Here is a 23,944-nt window from a genome sequence, read left to right on the forward strand (position 1 = left end):
ACAATGGAGCTGTCATTGAGGACGTTACTTTGAGCTGTGTAGAAGGTTGATGATTATTTCTCCTGATGTTGTGGGCGCTGGGTTGCATAATCAGATCTTGGTTTACCATGCTCTTCCCCAGAGCATTTTGCAGGCAGTGCTTGCTCTCACGTCACTGCAGCCTCAGCACGAAGCCCTCTGATGTCGTATTTTTTAGCTGTTGAGACGTCAAGGCGATGAAGGAATGAAAATGTTTCCTGATTACATTGCTGCAGTGCTTTGGGTGTTTTTTTTTTTTTTTTATCACACTTTGTCATAGTGCTTGTTTACAGCAAATTAAGTCTTTTAAGCTTTAAACAAACAGTTTTTCAGTTTCATTTGTTCCAAATGTCAAACACTTGACATGCAACAGAGATTCAGAGAATTTGCCAATTAACGTTAATATAATTATTAATATAATTACCATTGTTCACTCGAGCTTTGAAGAGAGACAAATAATATAAGGTTTTAATAATTTTTCAGCTTTATTTTATACTTGAAGCACTGCATACTCACACACCACTAGCACATTTAGCTTATTTATATTAAACTGCTTTTTTATTTGCATCTAATTCCAGCACAGCGGAGCTTGTTTTGACAATTCCCTAAATGGCTTATTAATCCTATGATAGATGAAAAAATGTGAGAATAGATTGCATAGCTGTCATAATTTTGTCTGTGTGCTTTATTCCATCACGTTGTTTTCCTTTCATCACAGAACACTGTGTGCTTGCCTCTGTCTGTCCTTGAGATTTATTTGCACCTCTGAAATGAGATCGAAGGGAAACATTATCTGTTTAAATGTTTTATTGCCAAATCAGAACAACTATATAAACATGAATGGTGGACTGACACTGTTCTTCGTACTGTGTGTTTGAAATCCACTGTTCTCCAGGCCTGCTGAAGTGTCAGATTGAATTTAGGCCCTGTTTACACCTGGTATTAAGATGCGTTTTGGTCGACAGGATCACAAGTAGACGAAGGAGACACACACGTTTACACCTGGTCTCTTTTGTCCACTTTTAACCACTAATGTCCCGATTTCTTCGAGGGGAGGGTCTATGGGCATATAAATGTATGGACTTTTTCAGATCTTTGGATGTAATGGACGAAATTAGCGTGCGCAATTTACATATGACCACGACTGGAGAAAACAGAAAAACACAAGGAGAGCAGCAGCTTTCGTTTCTGCTTTGATATCCGCAAGACCACGCCGAAATTGGCGAGTTTGTGTTAGAAATCACGAATGGTGAGAGAGTACATTGTGCTTGGTACGTTTTTCGTCTTCAAACCAAACTTGGGTCTCCAGCCAAAGTTTAAATCCCATCAGGCTAGCATGCTTCCCATAATGTTTATGCATGAAGTCAGTAGGCGGAGAGTAGGCGCCTTGTGGCTGTTCGACCACGTGAGCGTTTACACTACAAAAGCAATGCGGTCGAAAGCGTTTTCGACTACCTCTGGAAGTGGTCGAAAGTGGACAAGCTCAAAATGTTTAAGACTCTGTTTACACCTGTATTTAGCATCATCCACTTGTGATCCAGTAGACCAAAACGCATCTTAATACCAGGTGTAAACAGGGCCTTATTTACAGTAGCAAAATGTGGGTGAAACTATCATTCCCAGGTATCATGAGATCAGAAAATTCCAGCAGTGTGGCCTGCTTCGTCCTTGTTGCTGTCCTGACCCTCATACTGAAGCTCTTAATGTTGAGGTCTATGATCTACAGATGAAGCTGGATGATCAGACTGCTGAGTGGAGTGCTGCTTATAACATATAAAATGTATAAATAATAAAAAAATATAATATGGTTAAAAAAATAGGTAATTTATCACAAATTGTCACAATTAAAAATGATCACAAAAGTGCCCCATACAGCACAAGCACTATATTCTAAGACTTAAACCAAAACCAAACATGTTTTATATGATCTCATATGAATATATGATTTATATGATAAAATAAAATATGAAATAAAAAAAACTGGAATTCCTTTGTTTCTATGCAAAAACTGCTTGGGCTAATGATGCAGGATGCAAATGTTTTCTATTAGAATCGTAGGTTTTTGTTGAAAGTTTTTCTTTTTTTTTCTTTTTATGTGTCATGGCTTCCTCCCATTGACCTGTTCTCCTGTAATAAGCATTTGTTCCCTGACTGTCTGCCATCAATTACACCGTAATATGACATAGAGCACCGCAGAGCCCGCTCGGCCCACTCCCGCTTGCTTCTTCCTTAATTAAAGTGTAGGGATTGGTCTCGGAGGACAATCCTGTTAGATTAGCCCTTATCTACTAGGCGGATGATCCCGGGATCTCTTCTCAGTCCCCAGAATGATTTCAGGGAAAAGCAAAACAAAACACTCAACAGTCTGTCGATGTATATTCTGGAGCGCTTTGTCATGATTATTTTACCAGATTAACTTGATTATGTTAGGCATCTGATCTTTCCATCTCCCCAGCAGTCCAAAGTATGTGATTTTATGTGACATCAATGCTTGTGAGGACTAAGGTTAGTGTAATCAAGTAACATGGACATCAGGACTATGGCTAGAGCTACTTGGTGCAGAGAAACCAAGCAACCAAAAGAATGCAAGTGCTTAGGACATGAACACTTCCATAAAATCTAGCTTTCATTTCTCAAGGTCCGTTTTGCAACAAAGTGACAAAAAAGAAAGATATATTAAGATGCCATTGTCAAGGTTTCTAGAGGATGTAAGCAACCAGAAGTATTTTTTTTTCCAAGGTCAGAGCACTTTCACTCTTGCTTTCTCACTCTCTCCTTTTCCCACCTGCATTAAAAGTGTTACTTCAATGTGATCACATGACAAGGGAAGGCTTTCAGTGGCTCTTTTGCTATTCTATTAATGCAGTGGGAGTTTGGAAGTCATTGTAAATAATTTAGTGTTATATGCAAGGTAGAGTTGCTCTATAGTGCAAAGTGAGCAGATAGACGGGGGAAATTGATTGGGTGACTGCTTAATGAAAGCGTGGCCTTAAAGGTGTACTGCACTTGAGTGCCAATGCAGGATCACATGACAGATGGTTACTTCACTGTGGTTCAAAGCTTTCTGTGATTGAAAGAACGTTTAACTACTGCAGTCTGCATAGATTTAAGGAATTATTCAATTCTGATGTCTTTTCATTGAATTTAATGCACTGGATCCCATATTTATTGCCACTTTAGATCAGAGGCAGTTCATTTGAGGGGATTTTAACCCTTGAAAAAAACATTGTGAATAGTTTTCCATCATCCAATCATGCATATGTCTCTTTTTTTCTTCTTTTTCAGTGAGCAGAGTATCTGTCAGGCACGGGCTGCTGTCATGGTATATGACGACGCCAATAAGAAGTGGGTTCCGGCTGGTGGATCCACAGGCTTTAGTCGAGTCCACATCTATCACCACACTGGCAACAACGCCTTCAGAGTAGTGGGCCGTAAAATTCAGGACCACCAGGTAAGAGAAAGGGGAGCTGTGGTCTTCAATAAGTTGAAAATTATTAAATAGCATGATGGATTGACAAATAAATGCTCTTTTCACAGGTAGAGAGGTCAATATTTACCCTTAGTTTTATATAAATCTTAGTTATTTATTTATACTTTTATCTTTATCTTTATTTATTTATTCATTCTGAAAAGCTATTTATTTTCATGTATTTATAAATACGTTTATGTATTTATTTATAAATATTTTATTTTAGTTTTATTTATTTATAAATATTTTATCATTAATATAAAATAATTATTTAATAATTTTGGTCAACATTTCAAACCATTTTTAGGAATTTATAATGCACTTGTGCTGCTTTTTTAATGTAGATATTTGCCATTTTAAAATAGAATGGCTTAAAAAAAAAGAAACCTAAAATGAATTGGGCTTACATTTTAGAATATTTATATTTTATAATTTTATATATTTTATATTTAAAAATTATTTTATAATAAGTCCCCCTGTGGTGAAAATCAAGCTTTTAATGTTGTTTATATGTCTGTGTGGTGTTTTTAATATGCTTTCAGACAAACCTTATGCAAATTCATGTCAACACCATTGTTGAGTATTTTCTCCTTACAACTGCAGTGAACCCAAAACGCATTTTGAAATCGCTGGTGTCTGACGTCGTAAACTACCTTGTAACCAAATCACGTCAGCGTGTGATCCTCAACAAGTGGATCTCTGAGCTGGTGTGAGTGAGTGGAGGTGGAGCAAATTTGCACATTCATAGAACCGCGTATGTTAAATGAGGCAATGGTGTAGAGTTACAATCAAACTGTTTTAAGGCATTAAGTTGTTTTTGTTTTTTTTCAAGGAATTGTTTTTTAAATATCTAATTTTGGTTATCAAAGATGAGTTTTAATGGATATAACTATTATCTATAGGTGGACTTTAACAATAAAGTAGGTATTGCTGCAAATTTATTGTGAATATTGTCACAGCTGAAGGGTGTTTTTTTAGAATCTAGTCCGATATGAACATTGTAAAGGCAATCCACATCCAGTGGGTTTAACTGAGAGTCGTCTGCTTGGCCTTGTTGTCTTCCCCTGCAGAGAGGGCTCTGGTTTCACTGCAGTGCTTTGATGACCCATGACACAGAACACGGGAGGTTTGAGTGGCTCACAGATCACCGCAGCGTGGTTTAAAGAGAATAACATCTCATGAGAAATGCTCCTGTTCTTGTTGTGATTACAAGAATGTTTTGCTTGGCTACATAAAAAAAAAAAAAAAAGCTGTTCATTTTTCCTTTTAGTGATTCATTGTTGTATTTCAAGATAGCTCACACAAAGATCAAAATTCTGTCATCATTTACTCGCACTCCGTATGTTCCAAACAAGTAAGAGTACGAGTACGAAGTAAGAGAGTCTGTGAAACATAAAAGGAAGAAATGATAAAGGATGAAGAATGTACTGGCTATTTTTTTTTCTCATAAGATGAATAATGTCCAAAACGATCAAACAAGTGATCCAGATGTTTCATGCTCTATCTATATGAATCTTATTACATGGCGCCATCTTCAACTTCAGAAGACTTGAAATATAGTGCACAAGTCATTCCATGGAAGAAAGAAAGTCATGATGGAGAGTAAATTATATATATTTTTTTATCACTATTCCTTAAAGAAAAAGGCTTCATGCACTGAACAATACTTTTATCCCATTCAAGATTTGGAAATGTTGTTTTACTCACACCGTGTCCTAACTACACGCAACGCGCGATAAAAGGTATCTTTCCCATAGAGTTTTTGTCCTAACCAGCCACGACGGCGACACGTGACGATTCTATTTTAGAAACGGTTTCTATTTTTCTGCGACGTCGTGGCTGGAACAACAAACTCAAAGTGTGGCAATGATAATCTCAGGTACAGTTTATGTGCTTTATTTAATGTTAAAAGCGTGTACTGTGACTTTGAATATAATTTAGGGCTCCCAGCTTGTAGCTTTGTAGCTGTAAAAGCAACAATGGACAATTCACGATCTTGAAATTAAACAAATGGAAACAAGAACGTTCAAACTGTGAACAAACAAGTGTATTCTTTTACAAAGATTGTTTTAGTAACTCAGTAGCCTATCTATTTTTAATAATGCTTAAATGGTGTAATATTTGTGAATTTGATTATGTAGCCGCCTTATCCATTTTCTTGGGAGTGCCGTCAAGATTACTCTCTGGTGCTGACTGTGCACTTGCTGTGAGACTCCGCCCACACGCTGCTCTGATTGGCTGTGGGTTTTGATTGATTTTGACGCATCTCGCAGTCACGTCGCGTCTAGTGTGGACAGACAAATTATTTGTTGCTGGAATCTTATCTCATCACGTCTGGTTAGAGTAACCTTGACCTTATCTATCGATTTGAATTGCAGAAAATGCCTCTTTTTTTTTTTTCTTCTAGCTATTAATTGATCAAGCACTCAATCTATTTCCTGACCTGAGACTGAATATTCAAAGATGTATGGGTCAAACAGAAATGATGTTAAGAAAAAGGTCACCAAAACATTAAACATCCCATTTATTTCTAAAGCATTAATAATACTGGATTAGTTATGCCCAGTAGCTACTGTATTAAATGGAAATGGTAGAAAAATTCTTAACATTTCAGGATTTTTAGGTTCTGTACAAGAACCCTTTCTGTGGTTAGGAAGCCATTTGTCTCTGGGTTTAAGGTGGCATTTGCTGAGATTAACTAACCCTGGTCCCATTTGAATGCTATTAACATGTCTAATATAAAACTGCCATGTTCGCATTCAGGAAACATAGTGTGGCAGTAAAAATTCTGTTCTGAATGCTTCTAGCGTGAGGGCATATTACTGAAAAATGGCAGTGCCTTTTATTGGTGGTATTTAAAAGTTCATGACATTGCTAAAACATCTACACACATGTGAGCGGTATGTGCTGCTTTAGCAACCTTTTAACCTGTTATCATCTTTTTGTGTAATTTGTGAACTCCAGTATGTAGTGGGAGAGACTTCATTAACTGCCCCTTAACTTCTAAACACACTAACTGTTGGATGGTTGACCAAGGGACCTCCTTTTAATGTTGAATGTTGCTTGTAATGCATTTTTGTTGTAAAAACATAAAATGCAGCTGCAGCATAATCAAGACACTACACTGTTTATGATGATCCGAAACATGTAAAATGGGTTATTTAAAAATGGAAGCATCTGTTTAGCAACAGTTATGTGCTTATATTGGAATATACATATAATAATACATTTCTTCAGCATGTTTTTCCAATTGTTTTTATAAGTGAACGAGCATGCCACAGATGTTGTATTCATATATATATATATTTTTAAAGTGATAGTCCTTTTTTATTTTTCCCTGAGGTCCACTTATAATACATAAGTCAAGGTTTCATGCATCAAAAACCTCTTGATACATGAACATTTTCCACCTTCTGTCCTTTTAGAATGAAAAGGATTGGATTATTTCTTACTTTTTAATTATTTATTTTTTTACTTTTGACTAAACAACCTTTGCATTTGAAATGAGTGGCAATGCTTGCTTCTGTTTTGTACATTTTATTATTCTTTCTTCTTTTTTTTAGGCCCAATATAGTTGCTGCTTTCCCATCCTTCAAAACAGCCCTTTTGTAAAGTCTGCATTATATATTACCTGACATCAAGGACTTATTTGTATGCTGTAACCTGATATAACCAAGTCCATTATATCCTTGTTAATAAACAGCCAATCAATTTCTCTATGAAGGTTACTCCGTGAAGGCTGTCTAAGATTTTATCTTTTAAATAGCATAAGTGTTCAGCTATGTTGTCACTGTGTTGAACCATTTTTTTTTTTTTGGTCAGGAATGTCCAGCTCTTTTCTTTTTATCTATTAAGGACTGAATTCTGTTTCTAAGGCCTTTGTTTATTAATCGAAGAAAGGTAAAATTTATGTATTTTTTTATTTTTCTACCCCACCAAATAAGTCTCTTAGGAAATACCTGTAATTCGTAGGTAAAAAGTAATTTGTAGGTTGATTCCCATTAAAAGAGTTTATCGTGTTTAACATTGCTATGTTTTAGCCACGGTTAGCCATCCCAACCAGCTCTGCATAGCAACAATGGTCCAACCAATGATGTGAGTTTTAGGCGGAGCTATCTTTTTTTCAACCAATGGCTGATGGGGAGTGTTTTGAAAACTTTTTGGTAACAGTTAATCATTATTATTATTTGCACAGAAACTACACTTTGCCTTTGTGTACTAAATTTAGTGTTTCATATCACGTAATTCATTGCAGGCTATACATTGTATGTATTTCATTTTTATTTAGTTTTTCCTGTAAAGAAATTAACTGTTAAAAAAGCCTTTTTCTTTTCCATTGTTTGGATGAGGACACTATTCTACACTTTAAGTGAAGTGCAAGGTAATGTGCACTTAAAGGTAACCTTTATTCAGCACTGACTGTGATTGTTGCTCCCTGCTACACAAAAGGCAGAAATGCTGAGGGGGTGATGACACTGTACATGACTCATTGCTATTTTATGGTTATTCAGTGTTTCGTGGAAAGCCTATTTCTGCCTCTGAGAGTAGCTAGGCCTTTTTAGTCCTGGTTACTTTAATAATTCATGAACGGCACAATCATCACAGTGATAACTGAGGATAGAGTGTATCAGATTACTTCAGGAAACTTACTGACATTTGTTGATGAGCTATTCATGGTGGTTTAATGACTGAAATGAGTAAAACGTTGAAGTGCCACACACAAGGCAAATGTCAACACACATTTTACGTTTGACCTAGCATAATAGCCTTGTCATCTATAAATAACTGACTAATGTCTTCAGATCTATACCTGCAAGTGTGCCAGTAACTAGTCATTTAGTAGACACTTCTTAGCACGGATTGAAGAACACTCCTTAGCAAGCTGAGCAGGGCTCATCAAAAATGAAAACAAAATGTATATTACCAGTGGTTAAATTTTTTGATCATATATATGCGTGTGTGTGTGTGTGTATGTATATATTTGTGAATATTATATACAAATATATAATGTATTACATGCATTTAAAATTTTAAAAATACACTGAACAAAATTATAAACGCAACGCTTTTGTTTTTGCCTCCATTTTTCATGAGCTGAACTCAAAGATCTAAGACTTTTTCTATGTACACAAGAGACCTATTTCTCTCAAATATTGTTCACAAATCTGTCTAAATCTGTATTATTGAGCACTTCTCCTTTGCTGAGAAAATCCATCCACCTCACAGGTGTGGCATATCAAGATGCTGATTAGATGTGCCTTAGGCTGGCCACAATAAAAGGCCACTCTAAAATTTGCAGTTTTATCTCACAGCACAATGCCACAGATGTCTCAAGTTTTGAGGGAGCGTGCAATTGGCATGCTGACTGCAGGAATGTCCACCAGAGCTGTTGCCTGTGAATTGAATGTTCATTTCTCTACCGTAAGCCGCCTCCAAATGCGTTTCAGAGAATTTGGCAGTACATCCAACCGGCCTTACAACCGTAGACCACATGTAACCACACCAGCCCAGGACCTCCACATCCAGCATCTTCACCCCCAAGATCATCTGAGACAAGCCACCCGAACAGCTGCTGCAACAATTGGTTTGCATAACCAAAGAATTTCTGCACAAACTGTCAGAAACCATCTCAGGGAAGCTTATCTGCATGCTCGTCGTCCTCATCGGGGTCTTGACCTGACTGCAGTTCATCGTCGTAACCGACTTGAGTAGGCAAATAATCAGATTCGATGGCGTCTGGTACTTTGGAGAATTGTTCTCTTCACGGATGAATCCTGGTTTTCACTGTACAGGGCAGATGGCAGACAGCGTGTATGGCGTCGTGTGGGTGAGCGGTTTGCTGATGTCAATGTTGTGGATCGAGTGGCCCGTGGTGGCGGTGGGGTTATGGTATGGGCAGGCGTATGTTATGGACAACGAACACAGGTGCATTTTATTGATGGCATTTTGAATGCACAGAGATACCGTGACGAGATCCTGAGGCCCATTGTTGTGCCATTCATCCATGACCATCACCTCATCATGCAGCATGATAATGCACGGCCCCATGTTGCAAGGATCTGTACACAATTCCTGGAAGCTGAAAACATCCCAGTTCTTGCATGGCCAGCATACTCACCGGACATGTCACCCATTAGAGATGCGCGGATGGGCTATTATTTAATTGGCAACCACATCACAAAACTCCTCATCCGTCCGCCATCCATCCGCACCAACGTTTTTGACCAATTTTCAAAACCGCACCCGCCCGCCATCCACTGATTGGTGTATACATATTTTTTTCATTTGATTGGTTCAACCGCCCGCCACCCGACCGAATTTAATTTAAAATATTATTTTTCGTCACGTCATCCGCCCGATCTGTGGTTTATCTGCGGAGTCCACGGCTGTAACCACCAACCGCGCATCTGTATCACCCATTGAGCATGCTTGGGATGCTCTGGATCGGCGTATACAACAGCGTGTTCCAGGTCCTGCCAATATCCAGCAACTTCGCACAGCCATTGAAGAGGAGTGGACCAACATTCCACAGGCCACAATCAACAACCTGATCAACTCTATGCGAAGGGTCACACCAGATACTGACTGGTTTTCGGACCCCCCCCCCCCCAGACCCCCCAATACAGTAAAACTGCACATTTTTGAGTAGCCTTTTATTGTTGCCAACCTAAGGCACACCTGTGCAATAATGCTGTCTAATCAGCATCTTGATATGCCACACCTGTGAGGTGGATGGATTATCTCGGCAAAGGAGAAGTGCTCACTAACACAGATTTAGACAGATTTGTGAACAATATTTGAGAGAAATAGGCCTTTTGTGTACATAGAAAAAGTCTTAGATCTTTGAGTTCAGCTCATGAAAAATGGGGGCAAAAACAAAAGTGTTGCGTATATATAATTTTGTTCAGTGTATATATAAAATATATGTGTATATATATATATATATATTAGAGGTCGACCGATAGTGGATTTTACCGATAACGATAGCTAGGTTGGGCCATACCTGCCGATAACCGATTAATCAACCGATAGTTTTTAAAATTGATACTGGATAAAAACAAACATAACACTCCAAGTAAAACAGTGCTGAACTTTATTATAAAAATAATAAAACTGTATTGAACCATGAAAACATGCTAAATGAAATAAATATATAATATGAATAAATATTGAAGTCAATAAAAGACATCCATTCAAACTGAAACAAAAAGTAATACTCTAAATAAACAAATAAAACCAGTTACATTTAAAATGTAACTGTTATACTGTTCTTTTTCAAGCCAACTTAATGAATAAAAAGTAACAAAATTTGATCTGTATAATATTTTAGCAATACAATTGCACCATGATCATTCATGTTAGTTTGATAGTGCATTAACTATGGTAACAAATAAAAACCTTAATTTAAAAATTTATTAGTACATGTTAATTAACAAATAATGAACAATCCTTATACAGGAATGATTAACCTTAGTTAATGTTACATATGGAATTTTATTGTAAGTGTTATCATTTCATATAAATCCAAACAGTCATGCTTAAATATCTACAATGCCAGATCATTGAAATGACATAAATATTAAATGTATAGTCTCACACTTTTGCTTCTATTTTATAAACACTTGATGATTATCTAATCAAAATAACAAAACATGTATTAAAGTGATGATGAAAAAATAACCGAAATCTAATGCTTTTCTGATTTGTTTATGTTTCTGTCGGCTGTATGAACATATCAGTTTGCTATCTTACATCTCTAGCTTTAAATATGCAACTTCTCTGCATATTAAATGCATAAAAGTGACCAGCTGGATATAAACTAATGCAAATAGAGGTAACAATTGTGACATTAAACATTCGGGTCGGACTTACGTTTATTTTTGTCAGTGTTTTAACAGCTTGAGGTACTACTAATGTTAGCGTCCTTTCAGCCTCGAAGGCAAACAAACATACTGTTGTGCTGTTCTTTCTCTACTAATGCAGCATTTAGTCAACAAATTAATCACTTTATAATGATATGACAAAATGTACTGTGTATACAGACCTTTTAGCTGTCGGTGCTTTAAACGCGCATCTGATATCAGCGCTCTCCACGCAGCGTGTGCTCTCAGCGCAGCACGCAGCATCACGTGTCGAAATAAACAACACGAGGCATCAGTGATAGTATATATATATATATATATATATATATATATATATATATATATATATATATATATATATATATATATATATATATATATATATATATATATATATACACACACATTAAATGCAGTTGTATACGTATCAGTGTCTTAAATGGACATTTTCACTTTGTATGATACTGTTTAGCAAGAAACGACTGCCACTTAAAGATGTTTTGATGTTGAGTAAAAACAATGGGAAACTGTCCAAAAAACTTGACTAAGTTGCATATATAGAACCATGGCCCAGTTTTTAATTCCTGTTGCTCAGTTTCATTAATGTGTTGAGAAAACTGAGAAGTTTTCTGCACTTGTCAGTTGTGACAGGATGGCTTACAGTTCACAGTTCCTTTTATAACGCTTGCTAATTAGTTGCACTTCTTATGATAATTACATTGATGTCAAAAGGATGAGAAATTGAAATGACTGGGAAAACAGCCAGTTACCACAGAAGCTTCGAGAAAGATTCACCCTGTTGAGGACATGCTTTTGGGAGAGTTTAAGAAGTCAGTCAAGTGTTTGATATTTAAAGGGGTCATAATGATGGTTCTAAAAAGAAGGTTATTTTGAGTATTTGGCTAAATGCAATGCGTTTACACGGTTTTAGGTTAAAATAGTCATTATTTTACACATACTGTACATTATTGTTGCTCCTCTATGCCCTGCCTTTCTGAAACGTGTCGATTTTTACAAAGCTCATCGTTCTGAAATGTGCAGTGTGCTCTGATTGGCCAGCGATCCAGTGCATTGTGATTGGCCCAAAAACCTTAAGCGTGTGACGGAAATGTCACACCCCTTAACATATTTGGAACATCAGCTCCCAAAGCAATGATGACAGGTTATAATGTCAGTTCTACCTTATCAGTTCGAGCCCAAATCTGAACTGGAAAATGCAGATGACTAAGCTGATCAATTTGTCAGCGCGACTGGACCAGATCGTATCAGATAGGTAAGGTTATTTCAATGGGGACATAATTACTGATTATAATGATATAAACTGTCTTTTTATGCGTTGCACTACGCTATGGGTGTGAGAACACTATGTAAATATGTAACTATATGCATTTGTGATCGTAAAAACGACAAGCAAGCGCTACACTAAACTGCACAAAACTTGCGTTTGAATAACAAATTCTTAAAATATGAAAACATACTTACAGGCTGTATCTGTGAGTCAGAAGCGCCAGACTGTACCAGCCTTGTACCCTCACAGGTTCTGGAAACGGTCCTCTGAAAAATGCGCAGCACAGTCAAATATTTTGGTTGTACTGTTCTGGAACAGTGTTGTAAATAAAGCTTGAGCACTGTTTTCTAATTGTGTCCTCTTTTGGAAGGCCAAACAAATTAGTTTGGCTTTCATAACGAAAAACACAGTGTCTCCACGAGACACGGCGGCGCAACAATAACACAGCGAGAATAAAAGTTACGCCGCCTTTCTTTGCGTATACATTTGGGCGGTGTTCTGAAACTGCCCCCACACACTGACGTAGATTTGTGGGGGCATGTTTGAATGAAGCGTTTTAGGAAGGCGTGGCTGAGCCTTAACTTTACTTATACAAAGAATATATCTTTAGATTTGACACTTTGAGCTTTGTAACTCAGCAGATCTTATACTTGCACTAACAGCTACATAACACACTAAAGACAAAGGAAAACAAGAAATCACATCATATGACCCCTTTAAGTATCTCCCACCCATTTGCAGTTATCATATTTACCAATTAGTGTTAATGCTGTAAAACTTGTCTGGAGCCAAGCTGGCCTCAGCATCCTTTGTGAAACTTATAAAGAAATGCTTTTTCTTTTTTGTTATCTACAAGAATAGAGGTGCTGCTTTCAGCAGTTTTTAAATCTCTAGTTCGTCCTTGTGAATCTTTTAGAGAACGAGTCTTGGTCGCTGAAGTGCAGTGTTATCTGTCATCTTTAAGTAATGCTGATGTTTCTGCTTTGTGGTGGTTTATTGAGAAGTTTTAGAAATTTTTACTTGAAACTTTTGAAGCCTTGAGTTTTAGCGACTTGGATCTCATGAGTAAAACGTGACTTTGCATATGTTTTTGCAAAACACGGAATATGTTGGCCATACTAAACATGAGTTTTATTTTCTCCAGTACAAATGAGACTTTAAAGGGATAGTTCACCCAAAAATGAAAAGTCTGTCATCATTTACTTATCCTCAAGTTTTAGTATGAATGTCTTTCTTTAGCTGAACACAGAAGATATGTTGAAGAATGTTAGTAACCAAACAGTTGACGGTAGCCATTTTTTTTTTTTTTTTTTCCTTCCCATACTTTGGAAGGCAATGGCTACCGTCAACTGTTTGGTTACCCATATTCTTCAAAAATTCTTCTTTTGTGTTCAGCAGAAGAAAGAAATTCATACAGGTTTGGTCTGGGACAACTTGAGGGTGAGTAAAATATCCCTTTTTTCATGCGTGTGTGTGTGTGTTTTTTGTTTTTGTTTTTTTTACCATGTTTAGTGCCATATTTTACCTGTGAAACTTTATAGACTGCTCCCTTTCGGCTTATTAGCGGATATGTAATGCTTCACAGTCCTCTGAGCTTTTAAGTTAAGTTTTAAGTTACAAACAAATGGTATTCAAGCATTTATTTGAATTTATATATGCTGTTCTCTTCTGTCATCAGGTGGTAATAAACTGTGCCATTCCCAAGGGGCTGAAATACAACCAGGCCACGCAAACATTTCACCAGTGGCGAGATGCACGGCAGGTGTACGGCCTTAACTTTGGCAGCAAAGAAGATGCCAATGTATTTGCCAGTGCCATGATGCATGCCCTGGAGGTGCTGAACTCTCAGGATGCAGGTGAGAATGCTGTTTTCACACCAGCTTGCAAAGCTTAATGACGTGCGAATTGTGTGAACTGGCTTCTGTGTTACACTTGCACATTGCACTATTACGCTGCATTCCAAAAAGTGATACTCGGACACTTCGGAAAAATCATACAAAGAATAATCTTGGAACTACTATAAGCAATTCTGCAGAATCATCTGTTTAAAATATTAAATAAATGTATAGTTCTGATTATTAGAAATAAAACTTTGGTTATGACTCAACCAAAATTTTATTAAAATTAAGATACAATAAAAAATGGTTAATTAAAGTGTTACATTTCTTGAATTCATTAAAATGGCAAAACAAATATACACTGATAAAAATAATTATGTGATGAAGTAAATGCTACAGAAAAAAAAATCAAAAATGTAATTTCTACATGAAAATGTTAGTTCAGGCAAGAATAATAAAACATTTTTTACTCAACTCAAGCTTGTAGATATTAAAGTGGAAATATCAATGATATAAAACTAAGTAAAACCTACTCAACTTTTCTAATACTGGTATTCCCATCATGCACTAGAGCATGAATAATTAATTTTTCACTGTTTTCCAGCTTTATTTACACAGTTTTATCATTGCTTTTGTTGTTAGGTTTGGTAACTTTCAATTTTGTGACATCTGGATTTATTTTCCACTCAAAATGACACATTCATACTCTATCAAATGTTACAGTCGTTGTGTATTGTGTACCAAGTATTGAGGTCTCTGTGTTCGGATGCCATGTTTCTTTCATTATGTAGATACAGTATGGAATCTATACAATTTCTATTGTATTATTTACTTATGTTTCTTAGTAAAGCATACACTTTAAAAGTGTGGTTTAAATTCAGTCATATAGTGTTTGAGTATAGTTAAGTTTGTTAAATTTACTTAAGTTGATATTACTTAATTATATTTATTTAATTTCTCATATAGAATTAAGTAATATTTACTTAATTACTTCAATTAAATGTTAAGTGTCAGTCAAATGAATGTTAAGTTCAATAGTAAGTAGGTTTAACTTGATGATAACAGATAAGTTGTACAGAGCAGTAGCAGTAAAATTGACTTAAAATGTGTTAGTGCAAATTGTTATGAGAATTTTATCAAGTAAATCCTACAAGTTATTTTTTCAGTGTCATATTATTGTTGCCACCATTTGAAAAGTGATTTTCGCCACAGTAACATCAGCCCTTAATCCTGGTAAAATCACTGTAATGCACTGTAACGCATAAGATTGCTGATGCTGCAGATTACAAAATCTTCACTTGTGTTTTTATTTTATGTCAGACACCAAATCTATCAAAAACAATCTAATTAGTAAATGTTCTGTTACTGTTTTGTGTTTGGTGCTGGTGAGCCTTGCAGAATTTAATTTTGTTCTGGTCTCTGCCCAGTGAGTGAGGTCACATTTGGAGCCAGACTCAGCCTATTGTGCTCAATTAATTGTAATTTAGCAAACGGGGCCTGCTTACAGGGGGTTTTGTTTTGTATGCGTGTTTATGAGAGAGAGAGAGTGTCTGGGTTACTGTTTGTGCTGATTGAGTTTAGGGGGAGGTGCCTCGGCTTGTGAATAACAGTCTGCTTGAAATCCATTCATCTGCAGTGGTTGCGTCTGCATGTGCTCACACACGTGTCGTTTTCTGCCCTTTTTCCTCTGCTGTCTGAGACCCTGGCCCGGTCACAGCAGTCGGTCATCCACATACCGAGCTCAAGGTTCTCAGCGTGGCAGGGCAGTTCATTGCTGAGGCTGTTTGCCTTTAGAAACAGATGATGCTTTGTTTTGTGGACTGGACTCTGCTTGTCTCTGAGAAATGGCTGATCAGTGAGTTCTTAACTGTTGCATATTTAGCTGCTCTCTGTTCTACAGTGAATCACAATAGCAAGGTCATTCTGTTAACCCCATACTGTGTTTGAGGCAAGGATGCTTTTTAAAGGATTGTTTGAATTGATTTCAGCAAAAGTTGGATTTCATTATTGGAAAACGATATTTCAGTGATGCATAGAACAAATATGAATGTCACAGTTTGATTTTTGACTTGTAGACATGCTTGTAACAGGAGGGTTAACTTAAACTTAAAAAAATAAATAAAAAAAATCAGTTAGTTGCCAAGGCAACATTTCTCATTTTCTTTTACATTTTTCATCTAATATTTATATTTTATTTCAGATTTATTTCAGTTAACAATAACTATTTTTACTAGTTTAAGTTAACAATATCAACACCGGTTCTAAGCAGAGTTAGAGAGTTAAACTAACTATTTAACTTATTTTCTCAGTAGCATGACAGTAGGTCACCTCTTTTCAAAATAATCTGTCCTTTCCAGTAACAAACTTTTTTCCAATGAGTAGTGATGCACAGCAAGACAATCAAATCTAATACAATTAGAATGTCTCTCTTTCAAATAGTTAGCGATTAGTTCAGTGAGTCAATTCGTTCGGATAATGCATCCAGATGAACTAACCCTAGAAAATGATTCACTGATTCATTTGATCCTCTCGGTTGTGTTCCTTGTATTTGCTGAACAGCATTTCTTTTTTTGTAGGTAATGTAAATTTAGAGTTTGTCCATCCTCAAATTTGACCACCACAGTATTTTGTTTTGTTTGTGTAAAAGTATCACTATCAGAATTTGCTGTATTTTCCATAGGTCTGTTATTTATTTTTCTTTGTATCTGAGAAGGGAGAAAGGGAATTTTTGAGACCATATTCATTCAAGCAATGCAGAAACTGTGACTGTTGCCATTTTCCATGACCTTCAGTTCTTTGTCTCACTAATCTCGCTATGGAAAGTTATCTAGTCACTGCGCTTGGCTCTTGTTATCGACAGGAAGCCTCAGACTCTGTGGCCTTATTACTGTCTATTAATTACCTGAGCACGGCAGTTAATTATGCAAAGCGATGTTAATTATGCATACTTTGCTGATGTGCGGATATCCTAGCGGTCCAAATCCTCTGACTGTTGCGATCCAAAAAACAGTGAATTAACTATGTAAGTAAAATGCTGTTTACTGTGAAATTTTCATTTGAATCCGACTTTTAGACCCCCCCAGACCTGGAGAAATGTCTGCTCATCTCCTGCTGCCTTGGGGGGAGACAAGTCTTCAACATGGAAGTTTCGCCTTTGGGATTTTCGTTTCTCCCTCCTCTCATCTGCCTTGCAGCTTTCTTCTCACATCTGATCCCTCTCGTCCTCTCCTCCTTCGTTATCGTCTACTTTCTCCCTTATTAGAAGCTACAAGCTTACACTACAAGCTAATATCTAAATCTGCCATTAAAATAGAACCGACACCCGACCCGCCCCGAAATAAAATCAGTGTAGACTATCACATTATAGACACACTTACAAATATGTTTATTGCCAGGTCATACAGAAGTTATTACACGACAATTAACACAAGGACAACTTCAGCCGAAGCTGTCAAAAGGCCGGTACATGAAGAACATGGCTACCACAAAACTAAGTAGCCTTATCACATTTTACCAGTCGAACAGTAGCTACAACACTATATCTGCCACGCAATTTCGTCTAGCCTACATCTGACAATTTTGGGTTCAAACACGCCCTGCACACCACACATACTTAGTGTTAAATTTGAAAAATACCGTTCGATAGAACTGCTTTGTTACCACAGTTCCTGCGTGCTTCCTTGGCGATGAAGTTCCACATTTGCCGCTATCCAACACGAACATGCAGCAAAGCCTTTCACAATATTTTCTTCAGATAACTCCAAATTTCTCCCACACACTGGACTTTTCTTCAACTCCTCAGCATCCATCTCGACGACTGCAAGCAGATCGTGCGCGCTGTTATGATGAATTTTTGAAAGTGAAAGTAGCCTAGGTAACGTTATAGATCCTGGGAGGGCGTGGTGTAAATTATTTTATCAACTTGAAATACAGGCATATTTTTGTAGATGTGTTCCTAAAAATATGCATATATTTTTACGTCTGTCATGTTGGAACAAACTGCTTCCGTGCTTCGGTGTGTCGCATAGACGTCGTCATCGTCTTGCTGCTCCCTCCCCGTTCTGTGATTGGTTCCCTTTTTGAGGGGAAAATCTGGTCCATGGTGTCCAGGCTGCCTAGCAGCGTGAATAAAATCGTATAAAATCAATGTTACATAAAAACGAGCATGGGGTAATTATAGGACAACGTGTTTTATTATTGACTATTTGGTTGGGTTAAAAGTGTGAAATGCGGTAAGAGATGAGATAAACAGTGATGCTGTGATTTTAGAAAAAGCAGCTTGTAACTGGAAAAGATGCACTGTTTTGAAAACCACTGAACTACTGTCATGCTACCTAACAAATGGTAGTTACGTTAGTAGCATCGCTCCCTAGTTGTGTGCGCTGCACTATCTCTGCTGAATTTGCTAATGCCTGTTAGGTACCTGGCATGGAGGCCGTATTTTTGGGGAGTGTGTTAAACTGCACTAACCAGCCAGCAGTAGGATCCCAAATGACTGAGCCAAAACAGAAAGGCGTAATTGGCTCCCCCTTTAATTCACTCCATTGTCAACATTAAGCTGTGTACAGCTGCGTTAGGGCTAAATGGCTGCGCTCAGTTCTGTTAGAGCCATCTAACTAACTGCAGTTTGTATCCAGGTCTTTAAGTGAACTTGTTTGCAGTATGTGCATTAGCTCTTTTACTGGAGCTCTGAATGAAGTTCAGTCAAGATGCAATTAACCTTTGGTGCATGTTTGAGTGCTTTGAGATTTGTAGACGTTTGTTTGGCAACACACTTTGTCAAATTACAGTATTTATGCGTTTTTGAACTTGAAATCCTTCATGACTCTTTTTCACTCACATTTATTTACATACTTTGAATAAATCACCAGCCAAGTAATTTAGAAAATTAAGGCACTGGCAGGCAAAAAATCAGACAAACAATTGATTTGTTTTAAACAATTTAGCTCTTAGCGATTTGGTGTTATTTATGAACAAATTTGGCATACTGGCACTGAAGAGAAAAAAAAAAAGACTCATAAAATTACAATGCGCCCCCCTGTTGATCGCATAGGGTATTGCAGTGTTACTAGGCAGACTTGTTAATAAATCATGTCAGCCGGTGTTTTCTAGGCATATTCATGACCTCAGGTGGGCTAATACTTGTCAAGTACCACATGCCACAGAATGTGATCCCCTGTCTTTTACACTGTGTCTAATCACAGACTCACGTGGAATAACAATGTAGTCATCTCTTTTTTTTTTAAGACTCTTAGTTGCTGTGTTTGTATTTTTGGAGCGTCACGTCAGGTAGTATGTTTACATGGCCTGATGGGAATGTTTGTGACCTGTTTGTGCCTTATTGTTGTGTGTCATCCCGTTGCATATGTTTAGGTACCGGGGATCCACTTTGAAGAAGTTTGTGTATATATTTTGTGTAGTTTTATGTGTAGCGTGTCATCCGGACGTGTATATGCTGGTTGAGGGATCCAGGAGAATCAAAAGCCCTTTTTTCCAAACCCCTAGAATGTGTCTGCTAATTTTAGTTGGGTGTAATGTGCAACACAGAGTCACATGCCTGGGTGATGTTACCCTGACACTGGAGCCATGGACTGTGTGAGATTTTGTGTGTTTTTATATAAATGCTGTTGCCAGCATGACTGAGGAGCTCTTGTAGGGCAGACAGCCATAGAGCTCTTGGCAACATGGACTATATATACATGCAGGCGTGATGGATGTGCTGATTGATGTATTGGTGAGGTAAATGTATGAACGTGTTTGTCATTTAGAAATCAACCTGTCCAAACCAGACAATCCGCCTGAGGAGTGTACATGAGAAATGTGACCTTTTATCTTTCCCACGGGTGAATTGAGTTTAATTATTGTAAACTTTACGCTTTCTTCACTATTTTTTTTTGTTTATCTCCCACTTTGACATGACTGCTTGGAATTTGTGAACAAAGGAATGATTGCTTACTGGCACAGACATGCAGGTGTTTGTGGTTTAGGACTCGGATGTGAAGTTTGTTGTATTGCTGACGGGCCGGCAGGAGTTGTGTAATTTAGTTGCTGTTGGTTAAGCTCCTCCAATACCCGGGCTTAGCTGAAGCAGTGTGATTTCTCACGCCGTGACATCTCAGTGAGGAATAAGACCTTGTCTTCTTTATCTATCACTTTGGCAATGTGGACTGTTATTGAACTTTTCATTCAAGATATTCGAGATGCACAAATAAAAAAATTCTGTCTGCCACAATAAGGCGATAGTTATGTTCATCCTATGGCCGATAACCGTTAAATGTCAAAAAAAAAAAAAAATTCTCTGCAAAAATCTAATGGAAATGAAAAGACTATGCACAATATGAAATATTGACTGATACCAACCAATTAAAAAAAGAAAGTCTAATATCAGCCGATAACTAATGTGGTACCAATGTATTGTGCAATTCTTCATGAGTATTTTTTGTCTCCTTTTTTCCCAGTAAAAAGTAGTAAGTAAACAAGATTTTAAAACCAGATGAATGTGCCTAATGAGCAAGACTATGCAATATGTATAGTAATTTAATAAACATTTCGGCTGTGCAGATTCTTAAAGGGATAGTTTAATCAAAAATGAAAAACCCCCAAACCACTTTGACGCTTCAAAATGTTCATAGAGATTTTAAAACTAATCCATACATGAATTGAGCGGTTTAGTCAAAATTTTTGGAAGAGACTTAATTGCTTTATATGATGAACAGATTGAATTTAGGCTTTTATTCACATTAAACATTAATCAACTCACACATTAGTTGACGTGCGAGAACCAATGATGTTCATTCTCGTGTTGCGCAGCACGTTTGAGCTTCCACAAGAACCAATGAGGTTCATTGTCGTGTTACGCAGCACGTTTGAGCTTCCACAAGAACCAATGATGTTCATTCTCGTGTTACGCAGCACGTTTGAGCTTCCACAAGAACCAATGATGTTCATTCTTGTGTTACGCAGCACGTTTGAGCTTCCACAAGAACCAATGATGTTCATTCTTGTGTAACGCAGCACGTTTGAGCTTCCACAAGAACCAATGATGTTCATTCTTGTTACGCAGCACGTTTGAGCTTCCACAAGAACCAATGATGTTCATTCTTGTGTTACGCAGCATGTTTGAGCTTCCACAAGAACCAATGATGTTCATTCTTGTTACGCAGCACGTTTGAGCTTCCACAAGAACCAATGATGTTCATTCTTGTGTAACGCAGCACGTTTGAGCTTCCACAAGAGCCAATGATGTTCATTCTTGTGTTACGCAGCACGTTTGAGCTTCCACAAGAACCAATGATGTTCATTCTCGTGTTGCGCAGCACGTTTGAGCTTCCACAAGAACCAATGAGGTTCATTGTCGTGTTACGCTGCACGTTTGAGCTTCCACAAGAACCAATGATGTTCATTCTCGTGTTACGCAGCACGTTTGAGCTTCCACAAGAACCAATGATGTTCATTCTCGTGTTACGCAGCACGTTTGAGCTTCCACAAGAACCAATGATGTTCATTCTTGTGTTACGCAGCACGTTTGAGCTTCCACAAGAACCAATGATGTTCATTCTTGTGTTACGCAGCACGTTTGAGCTTCCACAAGAACCAATGATGTTCATTCTTGTGTAACGCAGCACGTTTGAGCTTCCACAAGAACCAATGATGTTCATTCTTGTTACGCAGCATGTTTGAGCTTCCACAAGAACCAATGATGTTCATTCTTGTTACGCAGCATGTTTGAGCTTCCACAAGAACCAATGATGTTCATTCTCGTGTTTCACAGCACGTTTGAGCTTCCACAAGAACCAATGATGTTCATTCTTGTGTTACGCAGCATGTTTGAGCTTCCACAAGAACCAATGATGTTCATTCTTGTTACGCAGCACGTTTGAGCTTCCACAAGAACCAATGATGTTCATTCTTGTTACGCAGCATGTTTGAGCTTCCACAAGAACCAATGATGTTCATTCTTGTGTAACGCAGCACGTTTGAGCTTCCACAAGAACCAATGATGTTCATTCTTGTGTTACGCAGCATGTTTGAGCTTCCACAAGAACCAATGATGTTCATTCTTGTTACGCAGCACGTTTGAGCTTCCACAAGAACCAAATGATGTTCATTCTTGTTACGCAGCACGTTTGAGCTTCCGCAAGAGTTTTTTACTCGCACGTCAGACAGATTCGGGTTGAGTCTCTGTTTATGTTCGCTGATGAATGTTTATATGTGAATAAAATCCTAAATTCAATCTGTTCATCATAAAACACGATTGTGTCTCTTCAGAAAATTTGGACTTAACCGCTTATTCAAATGGATTAGTTTTAGTGGTAGTTGCATAGCTGGCAATCGAGGAACCGAGAGCCCACAGATTTCCTTAAAGTATCTTAATTTGTGATCCGAAGATGAACGAAAGTCTTGTGGGTTTGGAATGATTAGAGGGTGAATAATTGACAGAATTTTCATTTTTAGGTGAACTAACCCTTTAAGCCACAAGTTCCCTCCTATGTAGTTTTCAGAATAATGCACAGTGAGTTTTTTTTTAACCTAAAATGGGAAAAATCTGATCTTTTATAAGTCCAGATGACTCACATGGCTCTTGTCCTGAACTTCTTTTAATCACTTCTGAAATGGAAAGATTGAGGAAGGAAAATTCTGATAGGAAAACTAGAAGCACAAGGAAATTAACTTTGTATAGTCAGAAAAGTTGTTCTATTTCACAGAAACTGTGCCTGGTAACTGTTATAACTTATACATGTGATCATGTATTTTCAAATGGAGCTCTAATTTTAGGTATCGGTCACTAGCTTCCATATATCATCCTGCCTAGACCAGTAGCTTAACCACAACATGTAAGAAGGTCATGAGTTAAGGTTTTGTGCCACCTTTCCATGTATAAATACTGTCTTATGATGACCTGTTGACAGTCGTCAAATATGTGGGATTGCATGAACTCATCCATGTCAGAACAAAGCAGGCTTTTCACCCCGTCCAGACGTAGACCCCCAGGAGCCTGCTGCGTCTGCGTCTCGAGGTCTAAATGAAGGTCGTCCTGTTTTCAGACTTCACAGTTTGGCAGGACAGGTGTTTATCTTTTGAGACCTGGTTCCTCTGTGGGGAAATAGCAGGACAGAACATTCCTGAGCCAAAAAGAGTTTGTTTTTCTGGCTGTGGAGCCTGAATATGGCTTAAAAGGGGTGGGGTGGACCCCGTGTCTGGTATGTGTTTGTTTTCTGACTTGACACCACATGACCACCCAATTGCTCCAACAGCTAAGGTGGGAAAGATGACGTTGGCGGCCCGAACACTTTTTATCAATGAGATCATTCTCTTGCCCCAGACTCTTAATAGTCCTCGTTGCAGAAGGGTTTTCTCTAAATCTTTCTCAATAGCTGCAGAGCTCGTCTTGCCGCTTCTTAAGTTCTTCCAGGCTGCAGGTTAGCTTTGTTGCTTTGGAACTATAGCTTCATTTCGAGTTCTGAGCTTA

At 37.6% G+C, this 23,944-nt stretch overlaps 1 protein-coding gene across 6 annotated transcripts in view; it reads left to right on the plus strand.

Moving 5' to 3' along the window:
• The window catches only part of enah (ENAH actin regulator), a 115,643-nt gene that overhangs the window by 52,589 nt on the left and 39,110 nt on the right, over positions 1 to 23,944 (plus strand). For all 6 annotated transcript variants that reach the window (XM_081378159.1, XM_081378154.1, XM_081378153.1 and 3 more), the window contains exons 2-3: positions 3,304 to 3,469; positions 14,316 to 14,493. In XM_081378159.1, coding sequence (XP_081234285.1) covers positions 3,304 to 3,469; positions 14,316 to 14,493 — 344 coding nt within the window. The remainder of the gene's footprint in view (positions 1 to 3,303; positions 3,470 to 14,315; positions 14,494 to 23,944) is intronic.

This window comes from Scardinius erythrophthalmus (genome assembly GCF_964197995.2).
Source record: "Scardinius erythrophthalmus genome assembly, chromosome: 11".
Classification (NCBI taxonomy): Eukaryota; Metazoa; Chordata; class Actinopteri; order Cypriniformes; family Leuciscidae; genus Scardinius; species Scardinius erythrophthalmus.